The sequence below is a fragment of the Dermochelys coriacea genome, chromosome 3, assembly GCF_009764565.3.
Source record: "Dermochelys coriacea isolate rDerCor1 chromosome 3, rDerCor1.pri.v4, whole genome shotgun sequence".
NCBI lineage: Eukaryota > Metazoa > Chordata > Testudines > Dermochelyidae > Dermochelys > Dermochelys coriacea.
In genome coordinates this window covers 101565706-101589170 of record NC_050070.1, presented here as the reverse complement: position 1 = coordinate 101589170, position 23465 = coordinate 101565706, and the positions used below count along the sequence as shown (strand labels likewise).

General features: G+C 43.0%; 1 protein-coding gene across 4 annotated transcripts in view; it reads left to right on the top strand.

Moving 5' to 3' along the window:
• MED23 (mediator complex subunit 23) overlaps nt 1-19332 on the top strand; it is a 61184-nt gene extending 41852 nt beyond the window's left edge. For 2 of the 4 annotated variants that reach the window (XM_038394599.2, XM_038394598.2), the window contains 8 exons: nt 845-1061; nt 1782-2018; nt 3248-3413; nt 4469-4541; nt 5896-6110; nt 7614-7734; nt 16468-16599; nt 17606-19332. In XM_038394599.2, the coding sequence (XP_038250527.1) occupies nt 845-1061; nt 1782-2018; nt 3248-3413; nt 4469-4541; nt 5896-6110; nt 7614-7734; nt 16468-16599; nt 17606-17764 (1320 nt within the window). In that variant the 3' untranslated portion in view covers nt 17765-19332. Of the gene's footprint in view, nt 1-844; nt 1062-1781; nt 2019-3247; nt 3414-4468; nt 4550-5895; nt 6111-7613; nt 7735-16467; nt 16600-17605 lie in introns of those variants that run through there. The other 2 variants (XR_006279972.1, XM_043510977.1) reach the window with 2 other exon arrangements.
• Nucleotides 19333-23465: the final 4133 nt, after the last annotated feature.

Below are 23465 nucleotides of genomic sequence, written 5' to 3'. Positions count from 1 at the left end.
TGCTTAATTTTTCTGGAAGACAGTCAGAAAGAACAAGGACCCAGTTTCTCGTTTGTGTTTGTGAATTGGAGAAAATATAGATTATTTGTTTTTTCATTAATATAGGTTTAACCATTAGTAATCATTAAGGGGCAGTTTTAACTAGGCTTCTGCAAGCTTCCACAGTATTGAAAATAGAATGTAACACTCACAGGAAGGGAAACATTCCAGATTTTAGTGTTGCCCAAAATGTGGGAACTGTTGGCTGGGGCAGGCGGGGCGTGACAGTTGGAATATTGTATAAATCTTAAATTGTGCCCCATCACATGGTATGTAAGCACCATCCAGCTATGCTTTATATGTCGTGTGTGGCTCCGTCTCATTCCTTTCCCCAGGGAAAAATCACATACGAATTATTTTTAATGTATTGATTCAACATATGACAGACCAGTGTTCTCAGACTCCAGGGGAAGCATGTAATGTAAAATAGAGTTGATTTCTCTCTTGATCTTCCTTGGAGTCTTTGACAAGAAGGGTTGATAAGTGATGGTATCATTGCCTGCCTGCTATCAGGATTAATTTCCTTTTATTACTTTATACCTCCCTGAACCAGTTTTAGTGAATGTGAAACTCTCTCTCTTTTTTTAAATACTTTTTCAAGAAAAATGAGTTTATTGTATTTTGTCCAATTATATTTAGTTACAGTGTTCATGTCTTCTCTTTGTATGTACATATAATTCCAAATTGTTTGGAGTGTCTACAGAATAGAGTACAATGTAGCCTCAGAACATTTTTAAAGTATTGCAAGTACTCAGTAATGTTTTCAGTATACTCTTTTTAAAAATCTGTGTTTTGATTTCAACAGAAATATCCTGAAAAGCTGTATTTTGAAGGGTTGGCAGAACAAGTCAATCCTCCTGTTCAGATCCAACCCCAGTACCTACCCATCTACTTTGGAAATGTGTGCCTCCGCTTCCTGCCAGTATTTGATATTGTAATCCACAGATTTCTGGAATTGCTTCCAGTGTCCAAATCACTGGAGACTCTACTGGATCATCTAGGAGGTTTATACAAATTCCATGGTAAGATCTTGAATCCCATTAGCTCTTTATACTTGCGATACAGTCACTACAGATTCTTCGTCATGGTGCGTATCAGTAAAGTCCTGTCCATGATGAGAAACCAAAGCTTATTAGCTAACTGTCTGTTCTGAAGAGAAGCTTGGTTTACTAGCAGAACCATAATGGCTGACTCTTTTTAAACACTGATTTAGCTGTTTCAGTGTTGTATGGGCTTTGATACAGTAAACCTTGTTAGCAAAAATCTTGTTCAATGCTACCCACTCTATCCACCCTCTTCCTTCTCAGCAGGGTTCAAACACAGTTTTTTAACTTGGTTTTAACATGATTTTGTAATCATGTTGAGTATGACACAAACCATGTTGTAATAATGGCACAACAGTATCAGTCTTGTTCTTTCTACTTCTTGTTTCTTGTCAAGGTCTCCGTATGAGATGCTCTCTAATGCTGTGTATATGGAGAGGCCTTGTAGGAGGAGTTTAGTTATTTGTAAATAATATTTTAAGCAATATCACAAACATAGAAATATTGGTTTTGACTCCCTTTCAGATAAACTTTTTGTCCAGTTTCATTTAACATAGTGGTACAGTAACAATAAAAACATTGAGGCTTTTCTGCTTGGTGTATCTGTTTTTACATCACCCTTAATTTCGCATAAGCTTACTATTACCAATATAAAATTAAGTGCGATGCTACTGTGTTTCTGGGGTATTTTGTTGGCAGACCGTCCAGTGACATACCTGTACAATACTCTTCATTATTACGAGAGGCATCTCAGAGAACGCACAAACCTTAAGCGGAAGCTTGTCCATGCCATCATTGGTTCTCTCAAAGATAATCGACCACAAGGCTGGTGTCTAAGTGACACTTATATCAAGTCTGCTATGAATGTACGAGAAGATAATCCGTGGATCCCCGATGACACTTATTATTGCAAACTGATTGGAAGACTAGTAGACAATATCCTTTTTATAATGATTTGTGCTAAAGGAAAATTATCAGTATTGTAGTTTCATTTCACCAGAGTGTAGTTATGTTCCATACAGTTGAAACACTGTAGGACTGAGGGCTTGTTTCCACTTACCGATCGATCCACCGGCGGTCAATTTAGCGGGTATAGCGAAGACCTGCTGAATCGATCACCGATCGCTTTCCTGTCGATTCCGGTACTCCACCGGAACGAAAAGCAAAAGTCGACAGGACCCAGTGTGGTGTAGGCACCGCATAAGTCGACCTAAGGTACGTCAACTCCAACTATGTTATTCATGTAGCTGGAGTTGCATAACTTAGGTCAATTTAGCCCCATAGCATAGACCTGCCCTGACTCTCCCTGGCCATCCTCTTCCCCTTTTTTCTAATGCCAACCTGCTGAGAAGTTTGCTAGTTCTTTGTGCACCTTTGTTATCCTCCTCCCACAGCTCCACCATTTCCTCTACTTTGCTGAGATGTCCAACTTCAGGAGAGCTGGACTTCTCTCTGATTAAGGGAAACTAAAAGCATATAAACCCATAGTTTACATAAGTTTTAAGCGTCTAATGATGCCAGTGATTCCACTGTCTTATAAGTAGAAAAAAGCACTTTGTGTTGTTGTTCTGGAATGCCTCTAATTTTCAGTGGCAATCAGATAGTCACTGTTATTTGTTCTTTGTCTATTCAAGACTTCAATTTTTTTCAATGTTGCCACCTGAAAAATTCTAATACGAGTAGTATGTTTATATTTAACAATATACTTCAAAACAGATTATTAATAGTGTAGAAAATTCTCAGCATTTTTCTAATAAAATATCTTGGGTTTAGAGTAAATGGACTCTGACGTGGCCCAAACGCAATGAATCTTCCTGTCAGAAAAGTATCTGTTGTATTGGGTGTATGTATGTGTTTCTATATATACAGATATTTCTCTAGATATTTATTTTAAAAATGCTTTCCAATAACTGACTTATTGTCTTAAATATGTGCCTTTGATTGACTGTGGCCATTAATTTAATTCAGTACTGTCGTGTGTGTGTGTGTGTTATAAAAAATACACACACACACATATATATTATCAGGAATTTGTGGGACTCTATTGTTTTGTTTGTGTATTAGATATATTTTGTTATAAATACATTTTGTACATGCAGAACTACATTGTTTGCTTCTTACCAGTCTCCATGTGGGAATTTGTTGTTTTCCTTAATCATTGTTACCTATGGCTGGCAAATCACCTGGTCCATTTCCAAACTGTGACTGGAGATTCAATGAGTTTCCTAACCCAGCAGCCCATGCTCTTCATGTTACCTGTGTTGAACTCATGGCTTTGGCTGTTCCAGGAAAGGATGTGGGCAATGCACTTCTAAATGTTGTGTTAAAGAGGTACGTTGGACTTACAGAGCTGCTCGCTACAAAAAGCAGTACAGTGGTTACAAATTGCTCACTGGTTCTGAAACTTCCTTTTCTTAAATGTTGTTTTATATATTGATATCTTTGGGAGGCGAGCAGTAGTATGGTGTTGGATGCCGGTTCTAAGAGCCAAGAACAAAAAATGCATGTGGCGAGTACCTGTACAATACCTTAGATCCTGGTGCTGGTGTTGCCTGATACTCAGCTTCATGTGGGAGAGATGGAGGAAGTACCGTACATTTGTCAGCAACTTGTCTAGTGTGTTCATAGGCGTTAACAGGAGGGGAAAGGAGCCATGTACAGCACTCCTCGTCCAGAGGGGGAGGGCCATCAGTTGCTGCAACAAAAGATCTTTGGCTGCAGGGAGAAAAGCAGAAAAATTGGTAGGATGCTTGAGGTCCAAGAGTGCATCATAGTTTATATTTTTATACGCATTTAATATCTGTTATCATAATTTTCATTGTTGCCATGTGATATTGGAACTGCATTTTACAGATCTCATTCTGTGTTGACACATGACACATTTGGACTTGATTCCTAAACTTAGTGATGTGCTTTTTGGGCCAGCAGGTACTGAAAGAGTTGTAAAGGGACGAAGCACCTTGCATTTAATTAGTGACTCAGATGGCCATCTCTAAGTGGTAATGATAGGTTGAAAGAAAGGATTCCTTTCAGCCAAGGAAGGTTACCCTGATGCAGGCTTTGGGACCATGGGGAAATGAGTCATCAAAGGAACCGATATCACCGTGAAGACTTTATTCATACAAATATGAATATGAATGAAAATACCTTAAAAGAAAACATTCTACAGGAACAAAATTGTTTTAAAAGTTTTCCATGCAGTGTTAATGTGGTACTCAACTAACCAGTTAATTAAACCACATAGTCATGCTTTTGTATATATAGCTTCTTCTTAAGACAAAACGTCTATAATTTCTCTAGGAGTATATTTCAGTCATCATAAATACATTAAAAGTCATGAGAAATTGTGTATAACTTCAGACTTATTTTCTTCTCCCTATTTGTAGTCAGCCTCTGGTGCCAAGGGAGAATATCACAGCTTGGATGAATGCTATTGGACTGATTATCACAGCCTTACCAGTGAGTCTGTATGTATTTTAAAATTTTCTGAACAGAGAAGAGAATGCATTCTTCCATAAAAGCTGATGTAGGTGGTAATCTCTGTGAGGGATTAGTGCAACTAGTTTCTTTCTGATGCTCCTGAAGTAGTTTCAAAAGCCACTGGGAAGCTTATGAAAACACCTTTGCTTTGTCCTTCATTGTCTGACCAAATCCACTGTTGGATTGGGGGGAGAGGGAGCACAAAAACTGGATTTTTCACAATCTTGTTTCCTCGGTACCTTGTGGGAAAATAACGTTTTGCTATACATTAACTACAAAAAATTTCTTGTGCAGTATTTAAGCTTGAGAATGAAGTCAGAAAATTCTCTAAGATAAGGAGTCTGATGTAAAATTAACTCTGCACATCCCCTATAGCTTTATTGAGCATAATGCAATAGGAATAAATCATAGAAAGGAAGTGTAAAATTTAACAAGGAAATCAATAATAGAAAATATGTATAATTGAGTTTAAAATGTTCTAGTAGACATTTTCACCTTTTGAAGATGCTGAGTTTTAGTGTTTGATGACTAAGCTTCAACACTGGATGAATATTTTTTATTTAATTTCCTTTTTTCACCGTTTTCTGCTCCACTTTCCACTTGATCTACCAAAGTTATTTTCACACCCTCCACAGTTACATCATGCATCCCTTTGAAACCCCCTATTGTCTTCCTATTTCTCATTGTAAAAAATGTAAGCTTCTCATCTTCATCTACAAGTTCCTGCATCTCTGCTTTCTTTGCTCCCTACAGTCTCCTACCTTACCATCTCCCTTTGTATCTTTTCCCATCTTTGTCCCTAGCCCTCTGTTTGCCAGAAGCTTGGAATGGACAACAGGGGATGGATCACTTGATGATTTCCTGTTCTGTTCATTCCCTCTGAAGCATCTGGCATTGGCCACTGTTGGAAGACAGGATACTGGGCAAGATGGACAATTGGTCTGATCCAGTATGGCCGTTCTTATGTTCTTAGCTTGTGTCTTGTATTGTTCCTGTGCCTGGAACAGTTCCCCGATCCTCTTCCACCAACTGCCACTCTTTTCTGCTTCAGATCACTCTTTAAATTCCATATTTTCAAACAGTCTCTCCACCCTTCTTTTCATTAACAATCCCCATGCTCCCCTCTCCTGGACTGGTGGTATCTTGTCTTATTTAGATATTCAGATATTTGTCAGGAATTGTGTAGGCAAAGTATTTGTATAAATTAAGAATGTTATATAAATATCTTTAATAATTTACAGTAATCTGAGGGAGGTGGGGGAGAAAGTATTACCTTTTCTTCTAAAAATTAAAAGAATAAAAATCATTTGGGTTTTTTTTTTTGTTTTGCCAGGAGCCATACTGGATTGTTCTCCATGATCGAATTGTCAGTGTTATCAACAGTCCTAGCTTGACATCAGAGACAGAGTGGGTTGGTTACCCATTCCAGCTCTTTGACTTCACAGCTTGCCACCAGTCTTACTCTGAGATGAGCTGTAGCTACACTTTAGCATTGGCACATGCCGTGTGGCATCATTCTAGCATTGGCCAACTTTCCCTCATTCCAAAGTATGTATAATGAAATGTAACTGATTTTTAAAATTTAATTGATAGTTTAAAGTACACTTTTGACACCCCTTCTGTACTGTGTACAGCAAAACAATATGTCCAATATCTACATAAGGAAGTATGTGGCGGAGAGAGAAAGCAAATCAGAACAAGTAATAAAAAATCCTCTAAAACATGGGTGGTAGTAGGGTTTTTTGGTTTTTAAGCTGGTTCTTGTCTCTCATCTATATCTTTGGGCTCTCCACCAGTGTGGTAACTTCAGGGTATGATAAAGCAGGCAACGTTTGGCCCTCGGCCCACCAGGGTAAGGTTTGTTTACCTGCCGCATCTGCAGGTTCAGCCTATCTCAGCTCCCACTGACCATGGTTCACTGCTCCAGGCCAATGGGGGCTGCGGGAAGCAGCACAGGCTGAGGGATGTGCTGGCCACTGCTTCCCGCAGCCCCCATTGGCTTGGAGCGGTGAACCGTGGCCATTCGGATTCGCAATCAGCCGAACCTGTGGACACAGCAGGTAAAGAAACTGGCCCGGCCCACCAGGGGGCTTACCCTGGTGGGTAGCGCGCCAAAGATTGCCAATCCCTCATGTAAAGCATATTTTATCTCATTTAGCTTGTGTTTGTTTTTTTCTTACTCATTACAGTTTGACTGCAGCTTGTATTGGCAGTAGCAATACACTTGCGTAATGCCATCCATTATGATCAACTCTGTGTAATTTTGTCTTTAATCTTTGCATGTAGCATTTGTTGCCAGTGGGGGAAGTGCTTTGTAAATTAACAGACATTGCAGTGATACACTAGGAGATGTCCTTAACAAGCCAGGAAGCTGTAGCATTTCATACCTTGCAGTTTATTAAAAATTTAGTTAAAATGTATTTCCATACTGCCTTATTAATGGGAGCATTCAGAGCATGTATGGGGGCTTTAACTCAGCTTCCATTTTAGTTTTTCAGTTCACCTTTTAATATTCTGTCCTGGATTTATCATTGTCTACATAAGTGGGAGATGGCATGAAGTACTTGTGACAATTAGGTGACCCTATTCAGAGACTTAGTACCAGTGTCACTACCCAAGAGGCCTGCATTTGACTCTCCCTTTCATTCTCCAGTCTGATCTTGGTTGAGCCTATGCAGCTTCTAGTCCTTGGGACTGTGTGAACCATTCATAGCTCAGTCATGATCCCTATGGCTACTTTTGCTGACATACTGAGTATGGTTCTATGAGTGTTATTCAGCAAGTGTTCAATCATTTTTAACATGAGCACTCAAGTTTGGGTTTTAGGGGAGGATGAAACACTTTGACTGTATTTCCACCACAGCAAAATGCTGTCACTCCCAACCAATCTGAGGTAGAGCAAGAAAACCCCAAATACAGTCATAAATGTCTGAGCCTTATGAATGACGATAATATTGAATGTTGAAAAATGTTGATGATTTTGGTGGCATGACTACTTTAACATAAGGTAAATGTATAAAACAGTGATGTGTCCTATTTGAAATACTGCAGATTCCTCACTGAAGTCTTGATACCCATAGTGAAGACAGAATTCCAGTTACTTTATGTTTACCACCTTGTTGGTCCTTTTCTACAGCGGTTTCAGCAAGAGAGGACACGGTGTATGATAGAGGTAAAATATAGCTCTTGTCCTGGCTTTTGTAGTTTAATTCAGTCTGGTCTTTGAAACTCAAAAGCAGGGGAAAATCTTTGAAATTAAAGCCCCAGTCCTGCAATCATAGGTACTGACTCTTGGTTTTGCCAGTGGGTGCCCCATCTCGGCTCCGCCCCCTACCCCAAGGCCCCTGAAGGCGAAGTGTGTGTGTTTGGGGGGGGGGCTCAGCCTCCCCCCAAAACTGGCAATTTTCAGCATATTTATACACTTCTTTCATATTCTGTTATTGAATGTGTGTCTATCATTGGCATCTTAATGTAATCATTATTAAAATAGTAATATATCATTACATTATCATGAATTACAGTATATTAAAGTCATTACACTCAGCTGCAAGCTGTCTTCACTAACATCCCAGTTTAAAGACATTATGTTTACTCTGGGCTTCACACCTGCTTAGGGCCTGTTTGGGAGCTGACGCCACTGATGGCTGTGGGAAGAAGGTGGATGGGAGGGACAAGCAGTGGAGAGTCTTTCCCATCTCCCTGCCGCTTTCTCCTCTCCCTTCCTTTCATTTTCCCTGCCCCTTTCCCTTTCTCTTGTTTCTTCTCTAAGTCCTTGCTCCCCTTCCTGATATTTTCCCCCTTCTTGCTTCCCACCCATGTCCCTTTTCCCATCTCTCTCTGCTCCCCGCCTCCTAATGGCTCTGTCTAGTGCCTGCTCCCACCCACCCACTCAAAGTGGCAGAGGAGGTTCCCCCTCCTTGGGTGGGAAGGTTGCGTAGTGGTTAGTGCACAGGTCTCGGGCTTAGGTATTCTGGATTTGATTTTCTGCTCTGCCACAGACTCCCTGATTAGCCTTGGGAAAGTCACGTCACCTCTGCGTGCCCTAGATCCCACCTGCCAAATGGGGCTAATGCTGATCCTGCCTCCTAGGCTAAATTCATTCATGGCTGTGTGATTATGGGGGAAATGGAGATACCAATGTGGGTAGATTTGGGCTGAATTTCTCCACAGCCAGAGAGTGAGAGCCAGCTCTGCAGGGGGGATGGGAGAGAGAGAGAGAGGCTCAGACCAGCTCCGCACAGAGTGGGGTCGGGGTTTGCAGCCCTGCAGCTTCTGCCACTAGGGTGGCTGGGGCTCGCGAGCCGGGACTTCAGCCCCACATCTTCTGACAGGGTCTAGGGCTTCTCCTCCCCTTCCCTTCTTCCTGGAGGGGTCCGGGGCTTCTCCTCTCCTCCCCACCCGCCCCCCAGCACAGCTCCTGCCGGGGTCCAGAGCTTCTCCCCCCAAAGTGCAGCTCCTGATGGGGTCCAGGGCTTCTCCTCCCCCTAATCTACCACTGCACCCAGCCCTAGCCTAGCTGGGCTCCCTTGGGTCACCTGATGCCTGCTGTGGCCGGAGTCCAGCCCTAGGTGAGCAGGAGCTGGCTGTGCTGCTGCCGATAGCCCAGCACTCTCACCCACGCCGAACCCTAAGGCTTTTTTTTCCTTTGTGAGACTCACTCAGCCCCTGCCAGAGCAGGGAGGTGGGAAACAGCTGATCTGAGCCTGCCCGCCAAACAGCTGATCCTGCTAATTCTGTGGGCTGCAGGTTGAGAATTGCTGCCCTAGACAGTTGTAATAAGGTACCTGACCAACAGAAACAGATACCAGCATTGTTTGATGTGAGAATCCTTTAATCTCTTATCTTAACCATCAGTGGTGTAAAAAGAAATGATTGTTTGCCTAATATTGCCTACGTTGGACTGAATGCTTTAGGTTAGAAGTTGCGCTTTTTTGTTCATACTTTAAATTACTATCACAGCAAGCCTAGTTTGGGTACAATTTCAGTCCTGCATGTGGGTGGCTGATTGTAGATTTTAAAATGGAGGGTGAAACCCTCAGCTACCAAGACAATGGCAGCAAGGGTTAATGTTTGTGGCAAACACAGCAGGTGTGAATAATCAGATTTGTGGGAGGTGATAGAAGGGCCTGATGCGTAAGCATTGAGAGATTGCTCTCTATGTAGGAGACAGCACGGAGAGTGCAGAGGCATACACATAGTTGACTATTTTTAACTATCTGGTATTTTCAGGGTGACCATATGTCCTGGTTTGGCCAGGACAGTCCCTTTTTTAAGCCCTGTCCCAGCTGTCCTGACTTTTTTGGCAAAAGTGGGCATGTGTCCTGTTTGCTCTTGCCAACTTGATCAATTCGCAAGAGCAAATGGGACAAATGCCCACTTTTGTCAAAAAAGTGCGGTGTGGAGGAATGTGCAGGGCAGTGGGCGAGCGGTGATGCCAGCCCCGTGTGGAGGTGGGGAAGCAGGAGTCAGGCGAGCAGTGGTGCAGAGGGGCCCGGGCTACCCCACGCAGTATTCTGTTTTCCCTTAGGGAAATATGGTCACCCTAGGTATTTTTGTATATAATGTATTTGATCAAAGAAAACTCATCTAGTAAGACTTGAACAACTGTCTGTAATGCCAAAGTCATCTGACTTAACTAAGATCAGTCTCTGAAAGAAGTTCAATTTAGTTATTAGCCACCAGAGGGAGCTTTCATGGTGCATTCCCATTCCATGGTTTCATAAAGCCATAGATTCCAAGACCACTGTGATCATCTATTCTGACCTCTTGTAGAACACAGGCAATAGTTCCCCAAATAACTTCCCGAAAATAATGCCTAGAGCACATCTGTATATTAGTCTGTCTTCAAAATTTCAATATAATATTAATTAATATTTCATTAATAATGAAAACCTACATACCCATTATAAAACTATTTCCCAAATCCGTTCCTTGGTATTTTAAAATATCAATTTCTTTTTAATTTGTAAGATAACATGTTGAATGTGTTGACTCAAGTTTTAGTAATGCAGAAGGTGAGCTAAAGTAATGTTACTTCTACATAGGGGGTTCGCAAAAAGAAAAGGAGTACTTGTGGCACCTTAGAGACTAACAAATTTATTAGAGCATAAGCTTTCGTGAGCTACAGCTCACTTCATCGGATGCATTTGGTGGAAAAAACAGAGGAGAGATTTACATACACACACACACAGAGGACATGAAACGATGGGTTTATCATACACACTGTAAGGAGAGTTATCACTTAAGATAAGCCATCACCAGCAGCAGGGGGGGGAAAGGAGGAAAACCTTTCATGGTGACAAGCAAGGTAGGCTAATTCCAGCAGTTAACAAGAATATCAGAGGAACAGTGGGGGGTGGGGTGGGAGGGAGAAATACCATGGGGAAATATTTTTATTTTCTGTAATGACTCATCCATTCCCAGTCTCTATTCAAGCCTAAATTAATTGTATCCAGTTTGCAAATTAATTCCAATTCAGCAGTCTCTCGTTGGAGTCTGTTTTTGAAACTTTTTTGTTGAAGTATAGCCACTCTTAGGTCTGTGATCGAGTGACCAGAGAGATTGAAGTGTTCTCCAACTGGTTTTTGAATGTTATAATTCTTGACGTCTGATTTGTGTCCATTCATTCTTTTACGTAGAGACTGTCCAGTTTGGCCAATGTACATGGCAGAGGGGCATTGCTGGCACATGATGGCATATATCACATTGGTAGATGCGCAGGTGAACGAGCCTCTGATAGTGTGGCTGATTAGGCCCTATGATGGTATCCCCTGAATAGATATGTGGACAGAATTGACAACGGGCTTTGTTGCAAGGATAGGTTCCTGGGTTAGTGGTTCTGTTGTGTGGTGTGTGGTTGCTGGTGAGTATTTGCTTCAGATTGGGGGGCTGTCTGTAAGCAAGGACTGGTCTGTCTCCCAAGATCTGTGAGAGTGATGGCTCGTCCTTCAGGATAGGTTGTAGATCCTTGATGATGCGTTGGAGAGGTTTTAGTTGGGGGCTGAAGGTGATGGCTAGTGGCGTTCTGTTGTTTTCTTTGTTGGACCTGTCCTGTAGTAGGTGACTTCTGGGTACTCTTCTGGCTCTGTCAATCTGTTTCTTCACTTCAGCAGGTGGGTATTGTAGTTGTAGGAATGCATGATAGAGATCTTGTAGGTGTTTGTCTCGGTCTGAGGGGTTGGAGCAAATGCAGTTATATTGTAGAGTTTGGCTGTAGACAATGGATCGAGTGGTATGATCTGGATGAAAGCTAGAGGCATGTAGGTAGGAATAGCGGTCAGTAGGTTTCCGATATAGGGTGGTGTTTATGTGACCATCGCTTATTAGCACCGTAGTGTCCAGGAAGTGGATCTCTTGTGTGGCCTGGTCCAGGCTGAGGTTGATGGTGGGATGGAAATTGTTGAAATCATGGTGGAATTCCTCAAGAGCTTCTTTTCCATGGGTCCAGATGATGAAGATGTCATCAATGTAGCGCAAGTAGAGTAGGGGCATTAGGGGACGAGAGCTGAGGAAGCGTTGTTCTAAGTCAGCCATAAAAATGTTGGCATACTGTGGGGCCATGCGGGTACCCATCGCAGTGCCGCTGATTTGAAGGTATACATTGTCACCAAATGTGAAATAGTTGTGGGTCAGGACAAAGTCACAAAGTTCAGCCACCAGGTTAGCCGTGACAGTATCGGGGATACTGTTCCTGACGGCTTGTAGTCCATCTTTGTGTGGAATGTTGGTGTAGAGGGTGCACCCCCTATTTTTTTTCCTTGGGTGCTCCAGCCCTGAAGCACCCTCGGAGTCAGTGCCTATGCCTGCAGTGAGCTCTGTGTGAACAGAACCCTGTGCTTTCGTGGAGCTCGTTACTTGAAGGGAGCTAACCCACCAGTTTATTGAAAATGTATTACTTTTTAGTATAGAATGACTTAGCATTTAAAGTAATTAAACATCAGGGTCAAATATATACACACATTTTATCACTTTTGCAGTATATGCATAATAAATTATAGACAGGACTGGTTGCGCTAGTTAAGCCTTTAGTTAAGGTTGCCCAATGCTCTCCATTATAAGTAAGGCCCTACCAAATTCATGGTCCATTTTGATCAATTTCATGGTCACGGGATTTTAAAAATCGTAAATTTCATGATTTCAGCTGTTTCAATCTGAAATTTCACAATGTTGTAATTGTAGGGGTCCTCACCCAAAAAGGAGGAGTTGGGTGGTCGCAGAGTTATTGTAGCGGGGATTGTGGTTCTGCTACCTTTACTTTTGCGTTGGTGCTGGCAGGGCACTGCCTTCAGAGCTGGGCACCTGGGGAGCAGTGACTGCTGGCTGGGAGCCCAGCTCTGAAGGCAGATCCACCGCCAATAGCAGCACAGGAGGAAGGATGGCATGTTACGGTGTTGCCACCCTTACTTCTAGGCTGCTGCCTGCAGAGGTCATCAGTCAGCTGCCTGCGGAAGTCCTCAGTCAGCAGCCACTACTCTCCAGGAGCCCAGCTCTGAAGGCAGAAGTGCAGAAGTAAGAGTGGCATGGTATGGTATTGCCAGCCTTACTTCTGTGCTGCATCGGTTGGGCACTGCCTTCAGAGCTGGGCGTCTGGCAAACAGCCATCACTCTGCAGACGCCCAGCTCTGAAGGCAGCGCAGAAGTAAGGGTGGCAATACCATGACCCCCTAAAATAACCTTGTGACCCCCCGTAACTCCCTTTTGGGTTAGGACCCCCAATTTGAGGAATTGAAGCTGGTCTCCCCTGTGAAATCTGTATAGTAGAGGTTAAAGCACACAAAAGACGAGATTTCCCAGAGAGAGACCAGATTTCACGGTCCGTGATGCGTTTTTTGTGGCCATGAATTTGGTAGAGACCTAATTATAAGACCCTTTTTCAGGTGCTTACAACTTTACCAAACTTCAGCCATTCAAGTTGAAATTTTTGATGCTCGGTATCTGCCTCAGGTTGAATATTTTTGTAAAGTTTTCATTAAAATGCTTCCACTGTTTCTGAGCATGTACCCATGATTTTTTTTTTAAATGTATAAATCTTGCAATTGTTTCATTACTTTCATGTTTTGGAGTAAATGCTTGAAATTTGGCAGGGGAGTCACCTAAGTCTCATGGATGCATCTTGCCATCCATGTGAAATTTCCCCAAATTTGGCCAAGTTATAAGCCCCTGAAAAGTCCCAGCTTTGACATGCTAAGTAGAGACTTATTAGCATGTAGCAGCTAAATTCTCTGAAGATTCTCAAGTGCTCCCCTTGGTGGTACCCAAGCAGCATGGAGGATGAGGAAGGTCTATCCTGACTGGATTGCAGGAGGGATAGGGCAGAGAGAGAGGGAATTGCAGGACCCAGAGGATGGGAGGACAGCAGAAGGGGGTAGGAGCCAGGGGTTGGCGACAGGAGATGGTGGGGTGAATAGCAGCAATGGGGAAGGAGGAGAAAAGAGAGAGGGGGGAGTATATAGACACAAACCGGGAAATAAATAGGAACAGAGGTGGGCCAAACAACCTGGGGGCACAGGAGGAGAGAGATCTTTAACTACTAGAGAATACTCCTCTCCAGAATTTGGAATTAACTCAGGAATCCTGAGTCTTTACTTTCCTCTGTTGTCAGCAAATAGTGTGTATTTTATCTCCCTCTACTGCAGGGGTGGACAAACTTTTTGGCCCGAGGGCCACACCAGCGCTGTGAAACTGTATGGAGGGCTGGGTAGGGAAGGCTGTGTCTCCCCAAACAGCCTGGCCCCTGCCCCCTCAGAACCTCTGACACATCCAACCCCCTCTTCTCCTTGTCCCCTGACCGCCTCCTCCTGGGACCCCGGCCCCTAACCATCTTCCCGGGACCCCACCCCATATCCAAACCCCCCCTCCCCGCTCCTGTCCCCTGACTGCCCCGACCATATCCACGCCCCTGACAGTCCTCCCGGGACTCCCACGCCTATCCAACTCACCCTACTCCCTGTCTCCTGACTGACCCCGGTACCCTTTGCCCCTTATCAAGCCCCCCCCCGCCCCCTTACCATGCTGTTCAGAGCAGCAGGAGCTCATGCAGGAGCTCGCAGCCCCACCACCCGCGCTGCCTGACAGGAGCGGCGCACCACAGCGCTGGCGGTACAGCGAGCTGAGGCTGTGGGGGGGGGGGACAGCAGGGGAGGGGCCGGGGACTAGCCTCTCGGGCCGGGAGCTCAAGGGCCGGGCAGGACGGTTCCGTGGGCTGTAGTTTGCCCACCTCTGCTTCAGTGGCTGGTCTACATAGAGGCTAGCACTGACTATGGCTACCAGTTACTCTGTTATCTCAACTGGTAGAGGTCTGTGCTGTGGATCTTAAGATCAAAACCCTGCTGATGATCTACGTTGGGGGTCAGTATGACTCCACAGAAGGCAACTTCTGGGTTTTTTTTTTCAGTTGTCTTTTTTTTTAAAAGTCTGAGGGGGTTTTTTAATGTAATTTCTTATGTTAGAAGAACATTAGGGCTACATACCTGCAAGGGGGCAAATTTCCTATCTTGACATGACATTTAGGAGTTCTTGACTATGCAACTTTTAATATTCTTTTAATGTTTTGGATTTAATGTATGAACATATGATGGAATAGGTGTGTATATATAATATAGCTAAGTAATCATGTAACCTTGTTATTATATATTTATAACCTTGCTCCTTATTTCTCCCGTTTTTTTGTCACTGTCACCTATTACCTTATGCTGACTCTAAAAGAAATTTTATTTCTTTAGGCTTACAAAACCACAAAAAATGCATATTCTGTGCTTCAGGAATCCATTAACACTTCTTTAAATAATTTAACACATATCACAACAGAAAGACAACACTGAAACAAATTCCATCATATACCAGCACTAATTTGCTAAACCCTTTGGCAAAAAAGATTGAAGAATAAAAAGAGGAAAATAAACTATTCAGGGCAGGAGGGAGCATCTTTTTATACATTTCTATAAAGTGCCTAGCACACTTCTGAGTGCTGTATACTGTAAACGGACACTAAATATTGCCTCCAGTGGCTTCTTTCTTCCCTCAGGAAAAAAATAGATTTTTTTTTATATTTGTATTCCACATGCAAAGCAAGAATATAATACTCTTCTAGAAAAGTAAAGAGAAAAAACTTAAAATTTCTTAGTCACTTTAGTCCACTGACCACCTCGTTACTTCTCCATAAAATTCATTCTCCTCCAGCAAATCACATAAGCACATGCTTAAAGTCTGTTTCAGTCAATGAGACTTAAGTTTATGCTTAGTACTTTGCTGAAGAGGAATAGTTTGCTGACTCTGGACATAGTAAAAATCTGATTAAAAGCATTGGGTATCAAACTACATAAATAAAACTACCATAATTCAGATTTTTAGGAAGGTTATTAAATTATTGTAATTTCCAAAGTGAGGCACCGTGGGGCTAGTTAGGCTACATGTATGCTATGAGCTAGGAGGTGATTCCCTTGCTCATGTACACATACTCATGCTAGCTCTCATCAAACTAGTACGAGCACAAATAGCAGTGCAGCTGTGGTACCACAGGTAGGGCAGTGTAGGCACAGCTGAGCCGGGCCTCATACAAATCCACCTGAAACTGGTTGATATGTATTTGGCACAACTCTGCCTCTACTGCTGCTGCTTGTACTACCATGGCCACGCTGCTGTTTGTACTCGTGCTAGCTCAATGAGAGCCTGCGTGAGCATATGTACATGAGCAGGGGAATCACACTGCTGGTTCATAGTGTAGACAAAATCTTAGAGTTGTCGGTCTTCTTTCACAAGAAAACAAATGTTTAACAGAAAGTTCAGATAAGTAGAAGATGCACATAATAAATATGTTTCTCCTTCACAAAAGAATAAACTTAAAAATATAGCATGTAAATCCAGACAGCAATGTTTTGAACTTTTTATTTTCATTTCATTAAAACAGATTGGGGTGGCATTTTATGAAATGCTTCTGGATGTGGACCAATGCAGTACACATCTGAACTACATGGATCCCATATGTGATTTCTTGTATCATATGAAGTACATGTTTACTGGGGACAGCGTGAAAGATCAAGTAAGTTAACTTGAAGGTAAAAGCAAGGTTACATTTAATATAACAATTTGTACCATGATCTTTTTGTGTATGATCTTAAATGTAAAAGGATCACAAATCCCTTCACAGTTGATCAGTCTGTCCATTCCCAATCAATTACTGGTACAGCTTTTCATAGTTAAAAGCTGTAGGTCAGATTTTGAGACAAATTTCAGACCACAGGGAAAGGTGACTAGAGTTTGATTTTCTTTATGAGATGGCAATAGCAGTGCTGCTATATAAACATCATAAGCATTTATGTTAGATTTTTGTGCTGTTTCAATCCACTCCTTCTGAGTTTTACTTTGAGCTTTGGGTTCAAATTAAATAACGAAATTTCATCTAGTTTTCTTGCAAAAGCATAAATCATGCCATGTTCACCAAAAGGATTCTTGAACTTTAATTAATCTTTTACTGAAACCTGATGCAGGTTTCTATTTTGTAACAAAGTGTAAAGTCCAGATAAGTGTTATGTTTCCTGAATGCATTTTGCACAGCTTTGATTGAGTCCTAGACCGAGGAGGTTTTGGGAGAGAACTGACAAGATTCAGGGATTCATTTACGTAGCTTTTACGATAAATCTGTCTGCCGTATTGTTCTAGGGTTCATTCCTCTCTTGCATTAAAAATGTGTCAGATTACTTTGTGTTTTGATAATACCTTTGTCCACGTTTGTGGGTACATCTAAATGGCAGCTGGGAACATACTTCCCAGTGTGGGAAGATGGATGCGCTACCAGTGTAGCCAAGGTAGCACAAGTTGCTGCTCAAGTGAGTTGCCTGAGCACAAACCTGAAAAGCTCCCCGGGAATGTACTTTAGTGGCTAGCCCGAGCCGCTGCCTTTGCTATCCACCAGCTATATTGCTGTGTTTAGCGCACTAGCTTGAGAAGAGCTAGTGCATGTCCGTTTGCCTGCACTGGGAAGCATGCTCCCAGCTGCAGTGTCGATGTATCCTGAGGGGTCTTTTTTTTTGTTTCGTGTTTTATAGGTAGAGAAAATCATTTGCAATTTAAGACCGTCTTTGAAACTCCGTCTACGTTTCATAACACATATCAGCAAAATGGAACCAGCTGCTATTCCTCAGCAATCCATCAACAGCGGGTCTCCAGCACCACAGCCTAGCCAAGTGCCTGTTAATGTTGCTTAGCCAGTAACGCAACAGAACAGGACATCATACTGGTGTCTATGTGAAGACACTTTTCTATTGATCAAGATGAAACTCTCTTTGGTCTGAACTTGGTGACATTGCGTAACAAGGGAAGAGAATTATCTCCAGCGTGCTGCTTCATTTTGATTTGTGTGGTGAATCAGTTTGTGCATCATCTGCACTCCATTCTTCCTGTCTATTTATATCAGAGACTAGATAAGGTATGTGTTGAACTGATCAAAGGTATGCTGCAAACAGTGGCATTTATGGATGTATGATAAGATGACTATTTTGTAAAGCAGCTCCATATCCCTCTTCAAGCCATCTTAGTTTTCCTTATTTCTATCTGTCTATATTATCTTTTTTCAGAGGTGTCTAGCATGGTAGTATGTAAACACCTAGTTTTCTTTTAAATGAAAATGTTGATCCTAAATGTCAGCCAGATTCTCTCTTCAAACCCTGGGATCGAATATTAATCCATGGACTAAACATAAAGATGGACACTTTAATTGTAATTCACCAGTACTGTCTACTTAATCACTAGGGGACAGATATTGATATCCTCCCTCATCTTGAGCACTGCCTTTTTGAAGTCAGTGGGACTACCCATGTAATAAGGTACCATCCGATATGAGTAGAGGCGGCACAGTCAGATCTTGCATGCACAAATCCCTTTTACTTGACCTCCTGCTCATGAAGAGGTGGGGCGGTGGGGGTGGATTAATGTTCTTGATTTTTGATCATATGAACGAGTTTAGTCCCACAGGGAGGGTGCTTAAGTTCCCGTGGCATCAGTCAACGGGACTTGCATATCAGATTAAAGTTAAGGATGTGTTTAAATACTTTCTTCAATTGGGGAGTTAGGGCTTGTCTGCACATACAGCATTGCAGGGGCGCAGCTGCAGGAGAGCATCTTCTGTCGGCGTAGCTAATCCATCTCCATGAGAGGTGGTAGTTATGTCAACAGGAGAAGGCCCCACCCCGTTGACAGCGCTGTATATGCTGCGGGTTATGTTGGTACAACTACTTTGCTCAGGGGGGTGGATTTTTCACACCGTTGAGCAATGTAATTACACCAATGTAAATTTGACCTGGCCTTAGTCTTCTTAAAGACTGTGGATGACTCTTGTAAAATAGGGAATTTACTGATGTCGTCATTAAAATAAATAGATGAGCAGTGGCTTTGATCTAGCATGAACTAACAGACTGCTAAATTATTAGCCAAAGACAATATGAAATGGAACTGTGTTTAAAATCTGTGTATTCAATTAAGATTTGCTGGTTGTTTTTTATTTTTTTTCCCCCCTAGTTGGGAAATGGTGTCATTTTTATTAGTCAGTCATGGTTGGATTTTTATCACATCTAAGCTTTATTTTTAGGTTTGTATAATCCACTACTTTAATTCTTCAAATTTTATTTGTGTATGTGTACTGTCAGTTGTTTACTAGGTATGACTCAATAACAAAAGTGAAAATAGTCTCAATTAAGATTTGTAAAATATTGATCGTATTTGACATTTTTAAAAAAAAATTTTAATTAAAAATCCCCTTGAAGTTTATGGTAATACCTTTGCCATCTTACGTCTTATTGTTTATTTGCCATGCTCTTCAGTTTAAAAATAGGGGATGGTTAGAACATCTAAGTCTCTGTGTCCTAAATCTTCAGTTCTACAACAATACCATCTCAGATGATGATCTCAACAGAACTCACAAGTTTAGTAAGGTTAGGCCTCATCAGCACCTCCTGCTAAAAGCTTTGGTGCTATAAAAAATAGCGTTGATTTAGTTGAAAGAATTCTTCATATCAGTCTGCATAGTTAACACCTAGTATAGTGTTAGAAGACACTGTGTTGTCAAGATGCTATCTTTTAAATCATACATATCCCGTGGGATTCTATCAAGTGGTCCAGTGTGAATAATTACAAACTGCCTTGCCTATATTCATCTTACAGTTTGCATAAGGTATACAACTTCACAACAGTTTAGGACAGGAAGAATAGCACTTCTGCATGCTGTTTAAAAAGCTGTCTTGCTCCATTCCAAAGTTAAGTGATTCTTGTGTCTCCCAGACTGGATTTGGTAATACACTGCACCTAGGTGCCCTCCAGAAATCCAGTACACATCTTGGAAGTTTAGTCTGCTTCTCCAGAAGCCTCTCCAAATGTTATTTTGGGGCAGAGCCAAAGGGTCAGTTGATAGGGTTGGGACACAGAAGGGCTGAGGTCTGTTCACGGGTCTGCTATATTACTTTGGTCAAATCACTTACCTCTCTGTATTTCAGTTTACTTCTCTGTAAAACTGAGGTAATACTTGCTCACCTTTCTAAACAGGTTTAAAATGAATGAATGGAAAATGCTGTACAAGTATCAAGCTTCATTATTGGTGTGTGCGTGCTCTCGGACCGAACAATAGCAACCACTCTGTGCACGCACACTACAGAATAGTCCTATACTATGTAGAAATAATTCTTGGGATTGGCCTGGGACTAGAATGTACATCTGCAGTTCTTTGTAGCACCTATTTACGGTCATTGGTCTTGTGTGGAGAGTAACAGAGAACTTGGCCTCCTGCCTTTAGGAGGAAATGTTTAGAGCTATTGGTAATCCTAAAACCTGTGAGGTTTTTCTCACCTTTTAAAATTGGAGCCTGAAATCTTTTGTTTCTTCACTAAGCAAGCTGCAGCAATGTAAATTAGGCCTCTCCATCCATCTAGGGTCTACCTGTGTACATAAATGGGTTCAGTAGCTCAGTGTCTAAGCTCCTTCAGTTCCTGGCCTCTGCAGAGATGATAAAATGTGAAATTGGGCTGAGGCCATCAAAAGAGAATGTTTGGCCACTACCAGCCTGGGTTTGAACCTGTGACTTAAAGCTGAAAGGCTCTCTATCCCATTAACAGTCTCCTGAGTCATTCTGTCTTTAGCTAGGTGATAGAATTACTATCCAATGGGTTTAAGTATTTTTAAAATACATAAACGTGTTGGGATATAGTCTCCTTTTGATGTGTGTGCAAAGCTCATTAGCAGGCTTCCAAGGTTGTCGCTCTAGACCAGTGGTTCTCAACTGATTACACATTGTGGGCCACAGGGGCCAGTTGGCAGAGCAGCGGCAGCCCCGACCCTATCCCTTGCCGCGCGGGCCACCCAACTGCCCGCCCTGGACCCCACAGGGCCAACTGGCTACCCTGGACTTCTGGAAATGGCCCCATGCCCTGCAGGGCTGGCCAGCTGCCCACCCCGGACACCTTTTGAACCACGCCAAGGTTCAAAACAACTCTACACGTTCATTCTCCACACATTTCACTTCTTCACCATCGTGTCCCGCCACAATACCAACTGGCAGGACCTTCTACCGTCTGTAGAGGGTGAGGAACCCTGGTGGACCAGCCTATATTGCACCCTAGTCCCATGGCCCGCCCGGGATGTTGGTTGGTGGCTCCTCAATAGAGCCGTGAGCATGGGTGTATACCTGGCGCGGTTCACCCCGATCCCCGACGCCTGCCCCTTTTGCTGTGTGAGGGAGACCTTGGCGCATGTCTTTCTAGAATGCGCTAGGTTGTAGCCTCTTTTCCAGCTCCTTCAGAACCTCCTGTTGAGGTTCTGGCTGCACTTCTCCCCACACCTTTTCATATAAGTGGCCTCACGAAGTCCATGGCCTCACAAAGTCATGAGACCTCCTAGTCAACCTCCTCCTGGCCGTGTAGAGTTGTTTCCTTGGCACGGTTTGAAAGCGAACTGGCAAGCTCCAAAGTGGCCATATATACAATACCAGGAGGTGGATGCTGGACGGAGAGGTGCTCTGTGACTGTGGCCCCTAATTCCATTCCTCCCTTGTCTTGCGTATCCGGGCGGCATCTGCTGGCTCCCTAGACAGCTTTGAGGAGTCGTGGGGCTATTTACAGTTCTCTGCTCGGTGTCCCCATCTGGATCTCTAGTTTTGAACCGATGACCCCAACTCCCTGCCCTGTTCTTCCTTAGTTGTCCCTCGTCTTCAGTTGGATCCCGGGTCCAGTGGCTCCTCCTGCAAGGCTGGGGGAATGGGGGCCTTTAGATGTGGACGGGCTTCTGCCCACCTGCCTCCTGGAATTTCAATAAGGCCCTGGAGCTCGCAGGACCAGCTGGCTCCCCGAACCCTGCAGAACCGGTCGGCTGCCCCAGAGCACGCGGGGCGGGCTGGCTGCCCTGGACCTGGACCCCAGAGCTTGTGGGGCTACGTAACTGCTCTGGACCCAGACCATGCGGGAGCCCCTGACCCCACGGGGCCTGCTAACAGCCCCGACCCTGGATTCCCACCACGCAGGGCAGGCCAGAAGCCCCGATCCCGTCCCCGCCACGCTTGGCATGCAGGTGGGCCTTTAGCACAAAGCTGAGCTGGGCTGCAGCTGTGTGCTAATTCTGTGGGCTGCAGGTTGAGAATTGCTGCCCTAGACAGTTGTAATAAGGTACCTGACCAACAGAAACAGATACCAGCATTGTTTGATGTGAGAGTCCTTTAATCTCTTATCTTAACCATCAGTGGTGTAAAAAGAAATGATTGTTTGCCTAATATTGCCTACGTTGGACTGAATGCTTTAGGTTAGAAGTTGCGCTTTTTTGTTCATACTTTAAATTACTATCACAGCAAGCCTAGTTTGGGTACAATTTCAGTCCTGCATGTGGGTGGCTGATTGTAGATTTTAAAACGGAGGGTGAAACCCTCAGCTACCAAGACAATGGCAGCAAGGGTTAATGTTTGTGGCAAACACAGCAGGTGTGAATAATCAGATTTGTGGGAGGTGATAGAAGGGCCTGATGCGTAAGCATTGAGAGATTGTTCTCTATGTTGGAGGCAGCACGGAGAGTGCAGAGGCATGCACATAGTTGACTATTTTTAACTATCTAGTATTTTCAGGGTGACCATATGTCCTGGTTTGGCCAGGACAGTCCCTTTTTTAAGCCCTGTCCCAGCTGTCCTGACTTTTTTGGCAAAAGTGGGCATGTGTCCTGTTTGCTCTTGCCAACTTGATCAATTCGCAAGAGCAAATGGGACAAATGCCCACTTTTGTCAAAAAAGTGCGGTGCGGAGGAATGTGCAGGGCAGTGGGCGAGCGGTGATGCCAGCCCCGTGTGGAGGTGGGGAAGCAGGAGTCAGGCGAGTAGTGGTGCAGAGGGGCCCGGGCTACCCCACGCAGTATTCTGTTTTCCCTTAGGGAAATATGGTCACCCTAGGTATTTTTGTATATAATGTATTTGATCAAAGAAAACTCATCTAGTAAGACTTGAACAACTGTCTGTAATGCCAAAGTCATCTGACTTAACTAAGATCAGTCTCTGAAAGAAGTTCAATTTAGTTATTAGCCACCAGAGGGAGCTTTCATGGTGCATTCCCATTCCATGGTTTCATAAAGCCATAGATTCCAAGACCACTGTGATCATCTATTCTGACCTCTTGTAGAACACAGGCAATAGTTCCCCAAATAACTTCCTGAAAATAATGCCTAGAGCACATCTGTATATTAGTCTGTCTTCAAAATTTCAATATAATATTAATTAATATTTCATTAATAATGAAAAACTACATACCCATTATAAAACTATTTCCCAAATCCAGTTACTTGGTATTTTAAAATATCAATTTCTTTTTAATTTGTAAGATAACATGTTGAATGTGTTGACTCAAGTTTTAGTAATGCAGAAGGTGAGCTAAAGTAATGTTACTTACTACAT